Genomic DNA, 22,319 nt, shown 5'->3' with positions numbered 1-22,319 from the left:
GTGTGCGGAAGCAGTTCCTTTGTTATTAGCAAAGACCTTAAAGAGATATAGACCCACAATGCCTATGCCTTCCCAATGATAGCTCTTACTTGAAATTGAAGGCCGCCATTGGGGTATTTTAGCACGAGATATTATATATTATTTATTTGTAATACTATAGATCACAAAGGCATTGGTGGCATTGGTATGTAATAATCTTATGGGTTGCCCCCTCAATGGCGGATTTCAATTCCAAGTACAACACTAGCGCTGCATGTGAGTCTATGCATCTTTAAGGTCTTTGGTTATTAGTGTACAAGATAAATAAGCTATGGATACATAATATAGTAATGTTCAAAATACTTTCTTTTAATAGATACTAGCGAGTCTTGAAGAATCTCTCCATAATTTTAACAAGTAAGAATGGAATAAAATCAAATAACTAATCTACTGTAGAAAAGCACTTCTTCAATTATCTAGTTTCTTTCGTTAAGCACGTTGAATAAACGTATAGAAAAAATAATAGACAAATTAGAACACACTTTGGACTATTATAGAGAAACATACTGCAGCTTTGATAGGCGATAAAAGGAGAGCTAGCTCGAGCTCTATTTTGAAACATGCTGTGAGAATTTCACTCGAGTACATAAGAATGTAACAAATTTAAACGCCCAATAAGATTCCTCTACACATAATTCAATTCAATTCAAAAAGTAGTTATTTATTTCATAAGTCGTACAAGCAATCACAGTGGTAGCCTACATCATAAAATAAGAATACACTTTACACTAAAAATAAGACAATGTCAGCACCACAGAAATGACAAATTCATTCATATGTCAAAAATTCAGCGCGTTTTTCTTCGTTCCTTTCTTTCTATCCATATGTCTTTTTTGCGTGTGAGCAAGGAGAAGAATTTAAAGCAGCATTGGAAGCCATGGGCATAACCGCAGAAGAGATATCACAAAAAATACATACCTTGAATGTAATTTCAAAGAATATCTAAATCACGTGGTTCATGTTTGTACATTCTTCACCAAAAGAAGAGATGAGAGATCCAGTGATGTAAGGTCTTGGTGTTGGTTTTGTGTGCTTACTGGAATTTAATAAGCGAGGACAGAGAGTGATGATATGAAATAATAAATAAGAATGAATAGGAAGTAGTGGAGAACAAAGTAGAATGATAAAAACTGATCAAACTGTCGCATTATTTGTGCTATTGTAATGGACGCACCAAATCCACAGCAAAAATAATCAAATTCTACTTTCTTGTGGTGTTTCCATACGATTGATTGTTGAGAAATAAGAATCACTAGACTGACTGAAGGAGGTGCATTATTGCTACAAGTACTTGTGGAGTTGGAGCGTTTGTTCTCTGTGTAATAAAAACATAGCAAAGTAGTGAGCTCGGTTAACCCCGGCAGAGCGATGCAAGTCTACTCTATCGCATTGAGAGCGAACTTGAGCCGGGACACTTTCAACACTCAGACCACAAAGGTGTTGTAACTCGAATAAACCTCTCGCCTTATGAATGTCTGAGTTCTCAGGAAACGCGGGTCTCTTTGGTGCTTAAAGGTGGGGGGGATTTTAGGTGGTAGAGGTTACCGGGGAGGGGGGTGGAATTTGGGAGGAGGTGAAGGTAAACCGAAAGGGGTTGCTGGAGGAAGCTCACACACCTGCACCCCGGCAGATGCTTTCGTTCTCATACCATCTTCTCGTCCTACTTCACTCTTGTGAGAGACTCTGCCGCACTTAATACACCTCTGGGCCAAGGAAACCATGATGTAATGCGATGCGCGGGTCATAAAGTATCCTCGCCTCTTTGTTCCGTGTGTATATACTGTAAATACATTCTCAAGTCAAACTTGTATACAATGTGACATTCTAGAAATTCGCATCGCCTCATTGGCTGGGCTCTTGAGACATTTTCATATTGTGTCTTAGTTGATGGAATTCGTTTGAATTGGAGGTGACAGGTTGAGCATATCAAACATTTCAGGTAGATACAATGAAAAACACCATGCTGCGGCTTCATAAGAGCGTTCAAATTTCATTTGCTTCAAAACCATCTAGTCATTTTTGTGATCACATTCTAATAACTACTTAAAAAATTATGTTACACTATTTTACAATAATCAGATTGTTATATCATTATTACAATCTTACAATTATTCAGTAGAGATCATCTTTCAACTTAGACTAGAAGCACACCAGTTAGTCAAGACAAGATAAGACATTATCAGACACGTTTAGTCACAATACTTCACATAGTTGCTAATGAAGACATGTCTAATTGCAATGACAGATCAGTGTGAGTTGCTTCATAAGCAACAATGTGAAGTAATGAGACTGAACGTGTCTGATCATGTCTTGTCTTGTCTTGACTAAATGGTGTGCGCCAAGCGTTATGAAACAACTAGATATTATATTTATTATTGAAAAGTGCATTTTTTATTTGAAACTAACAGGTAACCCATGCTCCGCAAGGGTCTAATGAAAAACTTGACTTACTGAAATCTTGAAGAATTTTAAATAGGCCTATAATCATCCTTGGTAAATTAAGAATCTTTATGCAAAATCTCAAATTAATCAGTCCAGTAGTTCAGACGTGATGATGCGTCCATTCGTGAATTTCCTATCTCGTACGTGTACAAGCCAATTATTTCCATTATTATATTATATATATTTTTTCAATATATAAATATATTTAATATACCGTGACTAGTTCAGTATGTTACAATTTCTATTACACTCGTCATTGTGAAAAATTCGTGGATCCTTCGGAAGTTACCGTATTGATTTACTACTCGCGAAACAACCCAGTTATAAACAACATTTTGACAGCGTCTGCTTACAAACACTACAAATAGGTCACAGGGCAAATCTGTGCATAACATCCACACCCCAGCCCTAACAACACATATCATTTGAATACTAATTTACTGTGATTACAACACTATTCACTCTGGCTGCCGAGCAACTAACAATGAAAACACTCAAAGACTGATTGAAAGTTCCAATTCTATTGGTGTCCTATCTGATTTGAACCAAATTAATCATGCAGCTACTGTTTTGACAACGTGTAGGAAAATTATCTGAATATTGATTACCCTCGGCTCGTGGAGATACAGAGTTCACATACATCATTCAATCGAGCATTATTTTTGTTTGTCAAACATTGCAATACATAGGTGAAAATCAACAATATTCATTCGAAATTTCGGAGCATTGTTTGTTTCTACCTGTGCCACTATTTGGGCCACTGGTTGATAATGATATTTCCACTTCAATATTTTCATCTCATCTACGATGATAGCTTACTTGCATTGCTATACAATTTCGCAGTGTTATTTTTGAAAACAGACAGTAGTAATGATTGTTTCCATTCGCCCCAGGCTTGATTATTTCAACTTGTATTTCTGAACAAAGTAAGTTATAATACAATAGAAAGTTCAGTAACACACCTTTCTTACATTAAGGCTATAACATCCAAAATAGTCAACTACTCATTTTATCTTTCATGGATTTCTTGTTCCAGAACAGATTCATTCAACTTTATCGAAACTTTATATTTACAACTTATTATCTGCTACTTTACTTCCGTACCGTACTCCTGTACTTCTGTACTTAGTCTTTCAAGCAAACCGACCAATCCTAAAATATTATCGCATTATACCTGTACAATATGGAATCATTTTCTTGGAACAATATTATCAATCAATCAAGTTATTTGATGAAATTTCATAAGTAACAGCAATGGAAGCAAATCATTAAAATCTTCAAAGAAAATGTTTCAATTATCTATAGCTTAATACTTTCATATAATACTTTATAATACTTTCAATTTTCAATTTATTATAGCAGATAATTTTTTTCTATTTATTATATCATCTTGCAATCAGAATAGTTATCATTTCCTCAAATTGAGCACACATTATGTAAATTAGCACACAGTTATTATAAGTATAGTTATTATCAGTTTTATGAGCACACAGTTAACAATGAGTATACAATTTTCTCATTGTATTTTCGTGTGTTGTGAATAAATTGTATTGAATTTTGTTTTTGAATTACAATATAAACTACAGCAGGTAACAAGAAACTTACAATAACAATAAAATATCAAATAAAGATAATTTTGATTGTCATTTTTATGTGATGTGAAAAATTGTCAGTTGGAACTTGGAAAGTTAATTTAACTGAACAAATAAATAACTAGTATTTTTGAGCTTAATTCAGTACATATTTTCAAAAAGATTATTGATAAACTCAATATCTATGATGATGGACAGATACATATTGTATTTGTGAAGCTTACTGAGTATTTGTAAAGAATAGCTTCAAAGGGAATATGTAGCGGGAGTTAAAAAAATCTCCTCTGTTCATAATCCTCATCCAGTACATTTTTTTAGAGCAGGTACCATTATATTAATTGAATTCTAGCATGAGCTGAGCTGCAGTGAAGAGACATCGATTATCGATTTTCATTTGCTTTTTTCTAGGGGCTGAGCACTGTCCATACGACTACATAAAGATCTATGATGGAAAGGATGCGTCAAGTCCGGTCATTGGTACTTTTTGTGGAATGGGCAAATTTCCATACTCGATTATTGGGACCAGCGAGGATCTGTTTGTAGAGTTTATCAGTTCACAAGCAGGTGAGTCCGAGAGCTGTGTACACACAATATCGTTGATACAATCAATATCAATGGATATTGGACATGCGAACAACAAACAATTTTCGTTAATTTGGTTTGAAGTTTCTGCTCTTATTGAGAATCATATTATATTTGTTTTACTATACTCACTTTTCTCTATAGGACTACTGAATTTATTGGAATACAATAAAATTTATCAAATACCCTTTCTATTTATCAAATAAAAACTAGTTCTGGTTCAATTAATTCATGACAAATCGTTCAACGATACCATCCAACGAGCATTAAAACAGTAAACTGTGAATGAAAACGCAGGACTTTTATAAACCCTGTCAAGAATAAAACCTACTCTTTATTCAGTTCAATATGAATGAAACATATCATATAGGCTACCTAGGTACCTACTCTCAACATTTTTTAATGTAAATTAGACATAATATCATTTGTTTAATATGATGAAGATTAAACCTAGTCTCACCTTTGATCAATATGAATGAGAGGAGTCATACCTACACATTCTCTCACTATTTCAATTGGGTTGAATAAGGTCAATGGTGAATTCTTGAGAAAATCCACAGATTAGAGGTCAATGACACCACGAAAGAATCCAGTTTTCAAAATAACATGAGAATTTTTGAATTCAATTTTGCAGGCTAAGAATAACCGAAATTAAACCAAGCTATGAATGACCAAAAATTCAACGAAGGAATGAATGAACAATAATTCAACCAACCTATGAATGACCAAAAATTCGTGAACTTTTTATAATCGCTTCTATTCTATATAAACTATAAAAGTTTCTTAATTATCATGATTCTCTCAAAGATTCAACTTTTCAAAATAGCTTCAAACACTTTGAACTCAATTTTGAAGGCTATAATACTCTTATGTATCAAGTTGTGAAAATAGCTGGATTGAATTGAATTTGACATAAAATTACAGGTCCACTCCTGAACTCGGGCTTCCACTTCAACGTGGGCAACTGGCCCGGTCACGTGGAAACGGCGGGCAGCAGAAACGGCACCTGTGATTGGCTGCTGACCAGCCAGGACCTGGCCTCTTCTGGCAAATCAGAGGGCATCTTCCTTTCTGTGGCGCACTGGTATCCACCTCACACCTCCTGCACATACCTCATTCAGGGATCGCCTGATCAGATTATTCGTCTCTACTTTCCCAGGTAAAGTTTAACCATGTTATCCATGGTGAGATACACTTCATACTGACTTTTTCCATAGAGAACGGAAGAAAATGCATTTACAGAATATGACCTTGTGAGGGACTGTTTATTCCATACTACTTCATACTGTTTTTTCCCATAAAGGACAGCAGAATGCATTTACGGACAGAATATGAACCTGGCAAGTTAAGCCCAAGGATAGTATATAGCCTACTATTCTTGAGTTAAGCCCATCTTGTGTGGGACAATCTATCCCATACTTCATACTGACTGCATTTCTGTAAAAATTAAAGCAACTTTTTCCAACTTTATTTAATTTCTCATATTTTTCGACTTGAAAATTACATTATAAATCAAAACATATTGTGAAAAATAAAATGGATATAAGAGATAAACATGGTTGTAAGAGTTGAAAAAAAGAATGATTTTTTAATTTTCACATAAACACGGGTAGCCCTCTAAAAAGTTTAAAGTCTCGGATAGCCCTTATCAAGAAAGTGAATATTGACTGTATTTATTATAGATAAGATCAATGCTTTACATCACCTCTAATAAATGCCATGCATAGGCCTATAGAATTGAAAAAATGTTGCCTAAGCAGAGATTCTAGACTATAAAGTGATCTGAAGAAAGCATTTCAGAGAAAAATTTAAATCCAATTCGTACTTATTTGCCATAAAAATAATTACTTACAAATTGAAAAAAATTATAATTTATTACGATATGGCAGTACCGGCAAAGAACAAGTTGTGCGCCGGCAATGAGTTCGAACTACTTTAATAAACATAAATACAATTCATAATACGATTTTATGATAACATTGAATAATATTTCAATCATTTTTTATTAGAAAGCTTCCAATTAGAACGCTGGATGTTTTTTATTACAACGCTCAATTATAGGAACAAGTCACTCAGAATTCAAATGCAGGGGGAAGTACCTTTTTGGGGTAAACCTGGGTATCAATGACAAAGAGATAAGGCATTTTTAGGTTGAACACCCTAGTAGAAATGACTTTTACTCACTTTTGCAACCTTCCATTTACAGGGAACAAGCTGCTGCATTCTGTGCTGCATTTCTTAATAGCTTAACAGCTCAAGTGGTAGATTGATGGAGGTAAATCACAGTTCGATAATTACAAAATTATTTAGAGGCTGATGGAATCAGCTCAGGATCTCAAGCAAAAAGCTCATGCAATGTCTTGATCAATATGATCATGAATTTCTTGTTACCAAGTATATCATGTTTCTAGCTTTATAGTGTAATTGAATACATGATGCTCATATTGTATATTGTTTACAGTTTCCGCATCAATAGGATAGAATCGCCGATCATGCACTTTGACGGGGATTGTGGAGAGAGCCTGACCCTGTACGACGCATCCTGGCCTGATGACTCCCGCATCATCAAGACATTCTGTGATACTTTTTCTAGAGCTATGGAAAAACACGACTTCGTCTCAACCGGCAATGCACTTTTTGTTCGATTCGAGAGTAAAACTGGAAGTTACTCTGGGTGAGTATGGAATAGTAGAAATTTTCGATCTACCCCAATGCATTTGATGGAGAATAATTTAGGAAATTCGATTCTCTCAATATGACATATTGAATTAGTTCAAAAAAATATTTTTCTACAACTGCGCGTAAAAAAAGAATTTACATACTCAATTCTCCTCGTAAAACAGCTTATTTCTGAGGAGAATCTACTTTTTTGCTCGCTAAACATCCGCGCATGCGCAGTAAATTTTCTTTACGCTCGCAAATCATTCGCGCAATAGCAGGAGAGTTTCTTTACGCTCGCCAATCAGCTGATGGTAAGCAGCTCACCAAAAGGTCAGATCTTAACCTAAAAAGTCGGTAATTGTAGTTCCGCCGATATAAGTAATATTTAACAGGTTTGGGCAGTTGTAGAAAAAATTTTGTATGTAATTCGCGCGTAATGCTTCTTTATCGCTCTTGCAAAATTATCACGCTCCGCTTCGCGTCGTGTGATAACTGTTTTGCGCGAGCGATAAAGTCGCGCATTACGCTCTTAATACATAAATAGCTATTTTCCCCCAATCGCAGAGAATACATTCATGTAAAAATGCAGAGTTGATGTTAAGCAGTCAAAGAATTAGGCTCGGTTGCACAAGTCTGTTAAATTTTAACAGATAATTAAATGTCACGTGAATCAATCATAGAAAGCTTCCCAAGAATAAGACCCGGTTACACAAAAGCCTGTTGAATTTTAATAGTGATCAAATGCCACGAAACCAATCAGAGAAGCCTTTGCATCCATTTTCTCCAATCAGAGAAGCCTTCTACAATTGGTTCTCATGACAGAGTTAATCCCTGTTAAAATTTAACAGACTTTTATGCTACCGAACCTTATTATTTTGTTGGTTGCTTTGCTGGCTCCAGTCAAATATCTCTGTTAAATGAATAGGCAACATACATAATTTATATTCGTACAAGAAGTTCTCCAGTTATAGATCTCAATCATTTCTCGAAATTCCCTCATGTTGCCATTCTTGTTCAAAGGGCTCCAGTCAAATATCTCTGATAAATGAATAGGCAACATACGGTACCTACATTATTCATATTCTTACTTGAAGTTCTCCAGTTATAGATCTCAATCATTTATCGAAATTACCTCATGTTGTCATTCTTGTTCAAAGTTTCTTTTGGAGCTGTTGCAGCTCCAATAGCTCAAGAGCTATCAGCGGTTAAAAACAAACTAATTCTTTTGCTGGTGGTGTTCGAATGTATTTCTGATTAGTTGAGCTTTCTTATTATAATAGATTGAGACATATTTTGTTGACAAAATATTATTAATAAAACATATTTTATTGAACTTAAGCTAGAGAAACCGCTAATGGAGGATATTTCAATACATGAAATTTTAGAGAATAAATATTGAATTTAATTGGTTTCCAAATATTGAATGAATTCTAATTTATTGTTTATCAATAATAAATTACCTAGCCTAAAAGATAAAAATGTTCGAAATGGAAAATGCTACTGCACTGAAGTGGATAAATGAATAAACCTTATAGTGGAGTTACAGAAAAGGAAACTACCGGTATTTATTACAATAGAAATACCGGGTGTTTGAAAAAGAGCTCCCTAGTTTTAATGTGTCATAGAATCTTTAAAAAGTTATATACACTATTCTAGTTTTTGGTGTTTTTAATTCAGCAACTGTCTCAGTTTTGTCCCTCTGCAGTTTTGTGTTATTCCAACAAGACGGCGTCCCTCCTCATTACAGTAATCATGTGCGCGCGGCTCTAAACACTCGCTATCCGGGAAGGTGGATAGGGAGAGCTGCCCAATTGCTTGGCCACCACGAAGCCCGGAATTAACCCATCTGGACTTTTTCTTTTGAAAATGTTGTGTACAGTGAAAAAATACGAGACATAAACCATTTACGGGAAAGAATGGTCATGGCGGTTGTGACAGTTACACCTGATATGTTGACGAATACATGGCGAGCAGGGCAACAAATGGATCCCATGTTGAAGTGTACTGATGTTAAACAAAACTTGATTCTCTCTTACATTTTATGTATTTGTTGATGTAGTTCTTCATTAATTTACACATTAAATTTATGCCTAAACCTGGGGAGTTCCTTTCCAAACACTCTGTAATTCTAAGACAATATTGAAATAATGCTTCATGTGTGTATTGAATTATGTATGACAGGTCTTCACTGTACTACTGGGCGCACTACGACTTCTTCAACAACACGAAGTCGGGGCGACCGGTGGCGGACACAGAGTGCGACGAGGAGTTCGTCAGCTGGCAGTCGGCGTCCGGTCGTCTGCGGTCGCCACTCAACACCCTCGTCTACAAGCGGACAGAGGGGGCGGGTGACCTGCGCTGTCGCTACCGATTCGTCACCGACCGCCGGCTCTTTTCCAGGCTCATACTCACGCTCACCGCAATCAATTTCAAGGTAAACGGAAAATGGGTAACGATATAGTAATGTTATGGGAGGTTTCACACACTGGGCAGGAAAAGATTTCTATTGGTTCTTATGGGATTGTTCACTCCCAAAGAAGCGGGAAATCTCCGCTGCTGCTACCGATTCGTCACCGACTGCCGTCTCTATTCGTGGCTCATTCTCACTCTAACCGCAATCAATTTCAAGTTATCAAACAGAAAAAGAGTATAGTATAACCTAGTAGTTTGTGATGGCAGAATGTGTGCACACACTGATTATAATTTAAATTAATTTCCCTTCTACTGCCAGTGAAAAAGGAATGAGTTGACACTTATGGGAGTAATTTTACACTGTGCTAAATGAAAATACCATTGGTTGATTTTGGATTGGTTTGATTTAGATTGGTTGATATGGGAGTGTTCAATTGAACTGAAAATTGACACCAGACCTGAGCCAGCCAGATCAGTCGATATTATAATTATATGGGAGTGTTCACAAACTGGACAGGAGACAGATTCCATTAGCTCAAGGGTCTCCATCACCTGTTGCTCTCTCCCAGTTATTGTTGTATGATTTGTAATATTGTACATGAATAAATGAAATAAATAAACAGACTACTTTATTATCACTAGTTTGTAAACTAGGCAGAAAGAAGCAAAAGACAAAAAGAGTCTAGGTCCTGATAAAAGTGTTCAAACACTTGTACTAGGCAAGAAAAGAATACTAAAAATTCTAAAGAAAGTGTTCACATACTAGGCACAAAAGAAAGCCATTAGTTCTAACGGAAGTACAGTTCATAAAATATGTTGAGAACCATTGGACTACTGAGTCAAATTAAAGAATCGTCATCGATCAAAGATCTTTTATGAAATATCCGATAGTCTAAAGAGTACCTTAGGTCTAACACTCTCACATATCTATATAGAAGAATAAGTAATCCTCTTCATCCTATGGAGTGATTCACTCCAAACGGTCAGCATTCCTTATGAATAACATCAATGCTTCACATTCAATAGTTGCTGATTAGGCCTACATGCATTTTGAAGAGAGTCTCACAATAGCAAATAGTTTAATAAATAAACCGAAGCCGTGTTTTAAGAGAAATTTTATTTTGTAGGACAATCCGTTCAACTCAGCGCCCTGCTCAAACTGCTGGGAAAGTCGGCTGGACCGGCTGATAGTGTGGGAGCCAGCACTGACCAACAGCAGCGAAACACCGACCTCTGCTGCGGCCGGCAGCCAATGCCTGTGCAAGAGTTCAACGACCCCGCAACAGCAGCAGCCTGTGCTGCAGAAGACAGTCAGCCTGCCTCCCATTGCCACTGTCATATCCTCCTCGGAGACACTCAATTTGGAGCTGATTGTAGACTCGGCACACTCAGCTTCTAGTTACTTCAAGCATCCCGGCGCTCTTTTCGAAGCTAAGTGAGTATGAGTTAGGTTCCATAGTTGGGGGGGAGATGCTCTTCAGATATTGTGAAAACAAAATAATATGTATAGGTAGATAGGCAATAATGGTGTTAATGGCAGCCATCTTATTGTTATGCGCTACATAGTGGTTAATTATCTAGCAGTTGTGAAAATCTCATCAAGTATCAGATTTTCGCATCTTCAGCAGTCTACCTGATTCAGGACACTATCGTGCCTGATCTTCAATGTGCAAGTAGTATAGTAGTGCCATGGAGAAATATATTATTAAGGCTGCTTATGGGAATCAGTGTCTTGAAATGACAAAGCATAATATAAGTACTGTTATATATGTGGAATTTGATAAATGTAGAATAGATTATAGACCATAAAATAAGAAAAATGATTGAATCTCGTTGTATAATGTAGATTCCAGATATTTACATCTTCCTTACTATATACAAAGTAGGTAAGAATTATGGACAAGGCAAAATTTGACATTTTTACCCACTAGAAAGCGCGGGTTACAACTACTCGTTATAAATAAAATCATAATAGTTTCCTCATTTTAACAAAAGTCTTGATTACCGGTAATTTCAATTTTTTGCCATGACCTAAGAATTTTCTTGAGTAAATGAGAATTTATTAAGTTATACTCACAACATTGATTCAACTCCCGCCAATTTTACATTGCAAAAAGTATAACTTATTATGTTATCAATCTAAATAAGTATCTACGGTACTGATTATTGTCGTTTGTGAAGTTTTGGGGCGATTATTTTAGAAGGGTATTTCTTCAGAATAGAAATCATCTTCATTTCCAATTAAAATATGGTGAAAATAATTAATTGGTTATTGTATACATTAAGTAAATAGTAGGTAACATTAACTATTCCAAACATGGATATCCCCAAAAAATATTTATGTAATAGATTTTTTTAAAAATTCAAAATTATTCTAACATAAGTAAATAGTAGGTAGCATTGATTCTTCGAAACATGAATATCCCCAAAAATATTTGTATAATAGAACTTTCCAAATTATTCTATTGTTCTTCTCATTTCCATAAGGAGTAGAATTTTAATTTTTGTAAAACTCATGTTATGATTCATTTGATAAATGTGCAGATACGAGTTCATTCACGGCCCACTGTGCGGCCCGGCTGTAATTCCTCCCAGCGAGGAGGGAGAACTGCACTTTCCTCACTACGAGGCACTCAGTTACGCTGAGGCTCCCAGGTCGGTGCACTGCATCTGGGAGGTGCGTGTCAACCGAGAGAGGGATGTCTGGTTGCACTTCGACAAGGTGAATAAATTAATTTTTTATTCTATGAAAACTAATACGATAAGAAACAATACAATTTATACTAATGGCTGTAAAACAGCCATACATACTAGTACTATTCATAAAAACTATACAAAATTACCGTAATATTAACAACGATACAGTTGAAAACAAGTTGATAAAATTCATTGTTAATGAGGAAGAGGAAATTGACCTAGCTACGCCATTATGGCAAACCATGTACTGGAATACTAGAGAAGGTTTCTAAATTGAGTAGGTTGTTATTGTTACAAGTCAATCGATTCTTAAGACGAAGATTGAATAAATTTTCAACCGAATCCACCAACTCTTTTTTCTGCAATTTTCCTGCTTTTCCTCATATTCATTCTTCTGAATCATTTTATTGAGTACCTGTATTAATAAATTGATTACTATTGTTATAAATTTATTAAATGTTATTTACTGTAATAGAGTGATTAACATGGATCATCATAGTACCTGAATCCAATTGAAAGGAGAACACAATATGATGTACTTATTTAGTTTTATTCGCACAGACATCAAGTTTCAAAGCTCATAGAATACATCATTATCGGAAGGTGGTAACTGAAACTCAATTCAATTTTCAAGTGAATGAAACATGAAACTTTGTACCGTAAATAAAATAGAAATGACAAAATATTGTTTTTGGAATAACGGTATAATTCCACATCTCTATCGAAAAGCTTTCAATACTTCAAATTCTCTTCAAACTAAACTTTCTGAAGTTTGCGATTTTTCATATTCATGAGAAATTCCAGGTGAATTTATTAACTCAACTTTTTATCAATATTGCAAATATCTAATTTATGGCTTATTAATAAAACTGTTCACTGTATCAAATTATTTTAAACGACCGTACAACAACTCTATTATCTGAGGTTTGGAATTTTTCTTATGCCTAGTCCACATGTGGGCCCAGCCGCTGGCTCAGACTATTTAACCCCCTACGTTGGGTAAATGAAGGCCAGCGCTGGCAAACCACCCATCCATCCATACACTGGTGCTGGTTGTCTCTGGGCTTCATTTACATGCAGATGCGGTATTAGTACTACACTTCTACAGATAATCGAGGTGAATCTATTAAACCAGATATTGACCTGTTTATGTTTGAGATATGATAATAATTTATTAATATGTGTGATGCCAGGTGCGTTTCGCAACACGCGACTGCCAGGATGGCCGGTTGGACGTATTCCTGCCGTCCCGGCCCGACCACCCGTTCCTGTCGATCTGCGGCCACAACGTCAGCTCCAAGGACATGCCACCGCTCACCTCCAAAGACCTCACTCCGCTCGGCGATGCGTCGTCCGCGCAGCCTTCTGTGCGCATCCAATTCATCGGCACCACAACGCCTGCGCGCGCCGCTTTCAAGATCGCCTGGACGGAACTGTTCCATCTACCTCGGAACCCCGACGGAACGCTGATGACGTCACGACTGACCGAGACCGACAGTCAGTCGGCGGTTACGCAGAACGACTGCGAGTTCATATGTCCCGGGGAGACATCGCTGTGTATCCCGGCCAGGTTGGTTTGTAACGGGGTCATAAACTGTCCTGCGCCGCCTAACCTCAACCCTCTCGCCAACCTAACCGTCGACGCGGGTGACGAATCGCCCGAACTGTGTGCGGCTCGAACGGAGGCTCCCGAGGTCAACTGGCTGATGGTGGGTCTCGGAGCCACCGCCGGCACAATCCTCGGCGTCATCTTCCTCTTCTTCATCTGTCGATGTTTCTGTTGCTGTTGTTGCTCGAAACGACATGATGACGACGATGACGATTACTGATACATAACCAATGACGTCTCCTTTTTTACGGTGGACAGATAAGTGCGGGAAGGTGGGAGACACATTTTTATGTACAGACTGATGATTTTTAAAACCAGAGTGAATGAGGATGTGACGTGGAAATGTTTAAGCGATTTGTTTGTAAATTCTCACAAAAATAAAACTAATTTCTACTTATAACATTTTCTTTCAATTACAGTTTTGTTGCTAATTGGCCAACCCTGATTTAAACTGAGTTACTGAAATTGAAGTGATACACAAAATGAAACTGGTCACAACCTATCACATCGTAATCATTTAGGTGTTCAAGATTAATACATTTTTCAATATCAATAAATAATTCACATTTTTATTTTTATGTTACTTTTCTCTTCTGTAGAAAACTCTGTAAAAACTCAAGTGGATGGAAATTAACGAATGCGATGATTTTATTTATTCACTTCTTACCCAATTTGATCTTCATTCAGAATTATATATTTCAATATTAATTTCTTGTGTTTTATTACAACGCTTTGAATGTGATGAACCATCTTTATGATTTTTCAATTCATTATTTTCCAAAAGTTCAAATAAATTTCATAAATTCAAATTACAATGGACTAAATAAGGTATAATTTATGAAACTGAATTCCAATTAATTTTCTATCAAACATCCTGAAGACACAGATTGAAAACAGGAGAGACTAGTGTCGTGAAAAACTTATGAACGCTTTTCTATCTGAGGACAATGTTATTTGTAAATGCAGAGCTCTTCTGACTATTTTATAGCATTTTAAATTGCCATTGCGTTTAATTTATTAAATATATTCAATTTGTTCATTTTATAAGTGTACCTAACGATTCAGGGCTGAAAGATATAACCAGTGATCAATACTTGAGTGAAGAACAAATGAAATAATGTTCAAGTGGTTTTATAAAGGAAAATGTACAAAATGCAATTTGTTGAATAGGTATGTGAAGTTTTCTGGATGGAATAAACATATTTTGAATGTATGTGTTGTTTGAAACTTACTAATGACGTATAGTAGATATCGTAAGTTGATATAGTTTTTTATAATGTGATCATGAATGAGTGTATGCTCTAAGATAAATCACACTGTAAGTTATATTGTTAGTTATGTGTGATGAAGTGAACAAATCAATTTAATGATATCAGAAACGATTTTCTATGAACAATAATAAAAAAGTATCATGTTTAAAATTAGAAGATAATTTATACCGCAACTAGTTCTAGATTCTCGAATTTGAATTCAATCATTTATAAATATTCGAGATTCTCAAAGTTAATTTGAATTTTATCATCTTATAGAATTAGAATTGGTGAAAGTGCCTGTTTGGTAAAGTACGGCGGTAGAATTAATGCACCGGTAAATCATTACATTATTTATTAATTTAGGGTAGATTTTTTGAAATGTTTGTAGGATCAAGAGTAGAGAAGAGAAAGTATAGCATTACAATAATTGAATACATACATTCCCAATTTCATCACATTTCAAACAATGTATTTTTCATATAATATCTTAAAGTTCAATGTATCGTCAAACGTTCGAACGTATGATTTCGGATAACAGTATTTAAAAAATCATAAATTGAAATTGTCTGAATTTTTTAAAAGATACGGATGTGATATTAACAATATCATGGTATTCAAATGATATACGGTACCTACAAAACATTTGGATAAAATGGAAATTAGCTATCATAATATCAAGTTTGATTTATAACAATCTTTTATTGTCAGAAAGATTCCTAATTTTATTATTTACAATTAAAATACAGTGTTATTTTAGAGAACAATTATTAGTATTTTACATAAATAAAGTTATGGAATGAAGGATGGCAATTTATTTTATAAATTAATAATACAAAGCAAGTTCATTTCCTCTTGAAATATAAAAGTGGGAGTTTCATGTAAGTTTATAGTGTGTGTATACTGAAGAAAATCATCAATTATTACCTTTATTATTTATAACTAATAAATTATTTCAATATAAATATTTATTGAATAAAATTGGCAATCCATTAAAAATCAAACGCGAAGGATGTTTATTTTTCATATATTGATGAGAAAACCAGCACAATTAGCCAACTCTATTGCAGAAAACCTTTTCATTGTTCATTGGGCAAGTTTTGCAATACATTTTTTGTGCATTTTTCATTTAAAAAAACCAATTCGAGTGGACTTCCAATTTCTGATCTAAGCTTTAGCTTAGTTAATTTTATGAGATCTACCTCACATAATGTTTCTAATTATTCTTCATTTATATCAAACAGTTGATCAGTTCACCCATAAAAAAATTTTCACCCAAAAAAGGAATCAGTAAACAATTTAAGTTGAGGCAGTTTTGTTTCTTTCAATTCAAGAATTTTTTTTCAGATCACCAGGAAATCCTCACCATCACTTAAAAGTTAATTAGTCTGTTATTTCATATCGTATTTTTCAATCTAATATTGTGCAAATGAATTATTTTCAAGATTTACGGTTAGTTTTCTAAAAATAATGTTGATAAAAACATATAACTGATAAGCTCTAATGAAATCAGTTTGAATGTACATACTGAATCAACATTTTCAAGATTGGTTTCATTATTATTTAAGGAATGTACAAAAACAATAATAAATGATAATCTGCATGTAAAATATACCGTAGGAAAAGCCTGTACTGTATACAATACTGTAGTTGATATTTGGAATTTATTACAATGTAATATAATAAGAAAACAAAGTAGCAATTGTTCACTGCAAATGTATATCAAATTTCATGTAAAAATTAATGAAATGTTGGATCTATATATTTTTTAGCAGTAAATATGAAGAATAAATTGTGTTTTCATATCTTTTAAATGTTTGTGTTGTTTCAACGCCCATCTTTAATGTTCTTCTCGTAAGAATTTATAATCAATTTTTCGATCGATTAAATCAAGTAGTTAGTTGATTACTCTACAAATCATCGGATAGGAGACTAATGGTCGTTTGCACAGTGCCAGTTTAAACTAAATTTCATCTTAAACTGGATTAAATCTATATCAAGTATCATTTTTGTTATAATATGAATAATTTTGAGTTTAAGCAAACAACTGATTGAATTCAGTTCAAGCTTCCGCTGTGCAAACGGACCTTATTCACCTGGCAATGCAAATAGTATTTCAACTCCAGTTGCACGTAGGGCCTACATCTATTAAATTTAACCATGATTAAATCAGAACCTTTGAGAGAAGCGGATGAAGTATTCAATCAGTGGTTAATAACGTTTAAATTCAATAAACATACATTGTATCCGGCCCAAGTATTTTAAAAAGGTATTTTAAATAGAACAATATGGAAATGTGTTTGCTTGATTTCAATATGAAAATTCATCTCCGAATTGAAAATACTATTACGACTGGCTGGCATAGAGAGTTGTGAGAAAGCGGCACAACGGATTTTTGAATACTGTATATATTATTATTTCTTGAATTCACCTTATTCAAATAGTTTATAGTATGCTGTCCTATAGTGGGTTTCCATCCAAACTGTCAACATCCTCAATAAATCACATCAACATTTTCCATTCAACCAAAGCAGACAGAATCTCAATAGAGCAGATTTACGATGCAGTGGACTCTATTTTGAAACAAGAAAATAAACATCACTCGGGAGTTTCAATGACAACGCAGATGAATACTCCACGTAAGTTTCAAAACGCAGCTAAAAAAGAGAGCTTCAAAAAGTCATCAATGATGTTATTAATGAAGTACCGACACTTAAGGTAGGCGCACACAGATCGTCATCGGACGGACGGCACGCATCGGACGGATCAGACGATAAGATTTGATGCATTGTTTTGAATTGGAGTGTGCATACCTATACAATGCGGATGGGTATGCGCACTCCAATTGAAAACAATGCATCAAATCTAATCTTCCGATCCGTCCGATGCGTACCGTCCGTCCGATGACGATCCGTGTGCGTCTACCTTTAGGGCCGGTTTCCGAGCTCCGGGATTTGGCTAAGTTCTAGAGTTAAAACAGCTGGAGTTAGAAAATTGGCTTTTCGAAAAGGGGCGTATAGTCGTAGTCATGTCATAGTCACGTTTGAATAATTTCGAAAAAATAGAAAATTAAACACAAAATAAAATAAAGAGAAAATAGTGTAGTTTCAGCTATTTTGAATTATTTAGGAATGTTTAATTTCGTCAAGGAAAAACGTTTCCAATTAGAGAAATGAGAAGATAAAAATTGATATAAAAACTGCGACCACGCAGTGTATTTCAAACAACTATAACTTGTACTATTGATTCTACTCGGCTCGTCAAGGCGGTCCAAAATCATGCATCATAAGTCATGATGAGCCTTGGTGAGCCTCGCTGCGAGCCTTCAGCCATCTTTCCGGCTCGAATTTTGGAAACTTCGTAACAAAGCCATAGTGCATTCTGGTGACGTCATCACAGGTAGGGCTCTTACACCAATAAAAATTTGTTGATTTCAGCTGATCTACATCAGCGAGTGTCATTGGTGTAGGAGCCCCAAAGTAAGTAGACAGAAGGTTGGTCACTCATCTATAGTATTTTAGTTGAAATGCAATTGGAGTGGAGAAACTGCAGCCGTGACTTATGATGCATGATTTTGGACCGCCTTGACGAGCCGAGTAGAATTAAGTATAGTACAATGGAATCTGAGGATTGTGTCAAAAGTTATAAGTGTTTGAAATTTTGATCCTTGAGGTGTCCTTAAGCGCGCCTCTCCACTAGGAAATACTGAAATGAAGTGCATCTAACGGCTGATTCTCAAAGAACATGAACTCATATCATTGTACGAAATATCAATGTGAGGGCAATGTAATTGGTAATGATGGTTGAAGCTGAAAATTAGGTGTTTTTCACAATACAAGGAGCATTGTTGTCTGGTGTACCTGGAAATATATATGAGATAGAGCGCTCTACCTGATCTTAGATTGTAGAGCACAAAAATAAGCCCAGAGGGATTATGAATTATACATCTATATGGTAACAATCGGAAGATATTGTTGATCAAAAACTAAAATTAATCGGAATTGATTTTTCTTCAAATTTTACTCATTTTTGAAAAATTATAACTCAGTAGCCATTGAAGATAGAGTTCGAAATGATCTCATTTTATTCAGAAATTTATAATCTAAAATCTGGTAAGAGCAAATCTTTCTGTCCGATTAATGGATTTGGCAGAAATGGCTGAAAACTGGAAAATGAGCCGAAAATACGAGGTATTTGGGCCACCCTGTATCTAGCACAAGGAAATTTTGCATGAAGAAATTGGTTCTGGACTTCTCTCATGTATCCAAATAATATATTAAAAAATCAGAACTTTTTCATGTCTATATCGACTGGACTAACGATCATTTTAGAGAATTGTGTTTATCAATAAATAGAAATAACGAGCGAAGCTCGGTGCCCCATTATTAATATACAAATAAGGAATTGCAGTAGCAGAAGTCCTTAGTTTCATTTATAAAGTTTTCATTGGATATTTGAAATAATTATTATACAGTCATAATATTCCAGCAGTTGGTTAACTGCAATTTCTAATAAATCTTCCATTATGTATTACTTACTACCTTACACACCGAGAGCTAGAGTAATATGAATGGCATAATTGGTAGCTTCATGAGTATCAACCAGGATTTCAAGTAGGAGAGCTAAGATAACCTCTATTGTTCTTCTATAAAGCATTCATTTCATTTCATGGATCAAGACCTCTAGCTGACATGTAATTACCAGCTTGTCTGAAGCTGGGTTTTCGTTTGTGCGTAAATGCCGTCGTCAACCACGACAGGGAGAGAATCTCAGATTGGGTAGATTTCAATTATGATAACCTAAAAGATTATGTTCAATTATGTTTTAATGGGGCAGGTTGAGCTTATACTTTTTTATACTTTCAAATGACAATATGTTGATATTATTAGAAATGTTTAATTCTTTAATAATAGTGAGAAATAAAGAAAAGTTATTTGATTAGCTGTTTTAGCATACTTGAAATTTGGACAATATGAATGTCAACAATGCTTGTCGTCGTCGACTGCGGAAATTTACGCACAAACGAAAATGCACCTTTAGGTCTTCAGCCATGAAATTCACTAAGAAGTATGACAGAGCTCCTTGTGAAGTGAAAATTCTTGTAATGTGATTACAATGAAAATACACACTGCTAGTATTTCTTTCTCCTCTGTAGCATATTTTGGATACTCAAAAACTATGCTATCCAACACGAGATATCATGTTATCGGATTTCATATTTTGTAAGCGACAAGTTGTGTTCTGGTTGAACAATTGTATTTTCAAGCCGTAAGGTTCAATAAATATTTCATAGTTATGGTCTTCAACCTCAACCCTGAGATTGTGAAGATATCTGCTATTGCCAGGTCACAATAAGTTTATTGATAGTTGGTTGAGGTCAAGTTATCTCAAGTGCCGTTTGCACAATGCCAGTTTAAACGGAATATCAATTTTTAAACTTATCAATAATTTATAAATTTATAAATAAACTTATCAATTTTTAAATTTATCAACTGGATTAAATCCATATAAGTCTCGGTTGTTAAAATGTGGTTGATTTTGGAATCAAGCCACCAACTGATTCAATTTAGTTTAAACTTTCACTGTGCAAATGGCCCTTGATCGCATAAGTCACAAAGTTCTCAAGAAATTCAGAGATTTTCTCATGAGTTCTCGAGAATGCCATCAAGTGTCGCTTAAACTGTTGCAGTTTGAGTAGAATAATCATTCTACTAGCGTTTCTAGTTTCTATTAGAGTCATTTTCAATATCCTTGTAGTTGCGCCTATTTCACATAAATCTGTAAATCCTGTACTCTTCTTTACATCTATGTTATTACATAACACCACTATGTGCATAGCATAGCACAACACAGCACAAATGTTTTACAAGAAAAATTGTTTGAATTGCACAGCAAACATTTGTAATAGCCTACATGACAAATGCATGATTTTTTATGCATGTGGATATATTTTTCTATGAATCTTTTTGATTTGGCGTCTTTTTCAGGACTTACGTATTCATGTGAAACAGTCCACAGAATAAACAGAAACAAATTGAAAGGTTGAAGCTGGGTTTCCGTTTGTGCGTAAATGCTGTCGTCAACCACGACAGGAAGAGAATCTCAGATTGGGCAAATTTCAATTTGTATTCATAACCTAAAAGATTATGTTCAATTATGTTTTAATGGGGCAGGTTGAGCTTATAATTTTTTATATTTTTAAATGGCAATATGTTGATATTATTAGAAATGTTTAATTCTTTAATAATAGCATAGATAAACAATAGCGTAAGTAGATATCCCATGGTATAGGGAATTTATGTCGCAACTTTTACTGTTATCTCAAGCCGATTACTGTCGATTTTTACTGTTTTGTTGAGGTGAGAGTGTATGAACGGCACAATTTGAGAGACTACCAGCGTCACACAGCTGCATGGGAAGGAACTACGTGAACTATAGGCTTGAGATAACAGTAAAAGTTGCGACTAAAGGTGCGTACAGACTTTCGCTCTGCTCCGCAACCGAACGTCACTCCAGCAGAGCGATTGATGATCGACCGGGGGAGCAAGAGTAGTTCGACCGGGGAACGCGAGAAGATCTAACATCTTCCGTAACGTTCATGATGGGTGCGTGGGCGGCGCGACTGTGGTTCGATGGAGGAACGAGGGCGGTACGAGGGAGGAGCGTGCTCGGTGCGGGTTGGAAGAGCGTATATGTGTACGCAGCTATAAACGCCCTATACCATGGCATATCTACTTATGCTATCGTTTCTCTATGATAATAGTGAGAAATAAAGAAAAGTTATTTGATCAGCTGTTTTAGCACACTAGAAATTCGGACAATATGAATGTCAACAATGCTTGCCGTCGTTGACTGCAGAAATTTACAAACAAACGAAAATGCACCTTAAGACGTTGATGTTGTCAATACTACTAATTTGTTCAACAACAACGTCTCATTGTTTCAATTATGGAGAAATACCACAACATCTCCTCATAGCCATACAATCAAATTATTAGAAACAAATTGGTAGTACCTAAAATCGTCACACAGGAA

General features: G+C 35.2%; 1 protein-coding gene across 1 annotated transcript in view; it reads left to right on the top strand.

Annotated features, from left to right (window-relative positions):
• The window catches only part of LOC111048290, a 302,562-nt gene extending 286,023 nt beyond the window's left edge, over window positions 1-16,539 (top strand). Inside the window, exons 6-12 of the mRNA XM_039434005.1 lie at window positions 4,482-4,637; window positions 5,580-5,814; window positions 7,117-7,329; window positions 9,498-9,750; window positions 10,856-11,163; window positions 12,273-12,450; window positions 13,619-16,539. Of these exons, the coding sequence (XP_039289939.1) occupies window positions 4,482-4,637; window positions 5,580-5,814; window positions 7,117-7,329; window positions 9,498-9,750; window positions 10,856-11,163; window positions 12,273-12,450; window positions 13,619-14,254 (1,979 nt within the window). The 3' untranslated portion in view covers window positions 14,255-16,539. The remainder of the gene's footprint in view (window positions 1-4,481; window positions 4,638-5,579; window positions 5,815-7,116; window positions 7,330-9,497; window positions 9,751-10,855; window positions 11,164-12,272; window positions 12,451-13,618) is intronic.
• The last annotated feature ends 5,780 nt before the right edge of the window (window positions 16,540-22,319 follow it).

Source organism: Nilaparvata lugens, chromosome 8 (genome assembly GCF_014356525.2).
Source record: "Nilaparvata lugens isolate BPH chromosome 8, ASM1435652v1, whole genome shotgun sequence".
Taxonomy (NCBI): Eukaryota; Metazoa; Arthropoda; class Insecta; order Hemiptera; family Delphacidae; genus Nilaparvata; species Nilaparvata lugens.
This window is presented reverse-complemented; position numbering and strand designations above follow the sequence as displayed.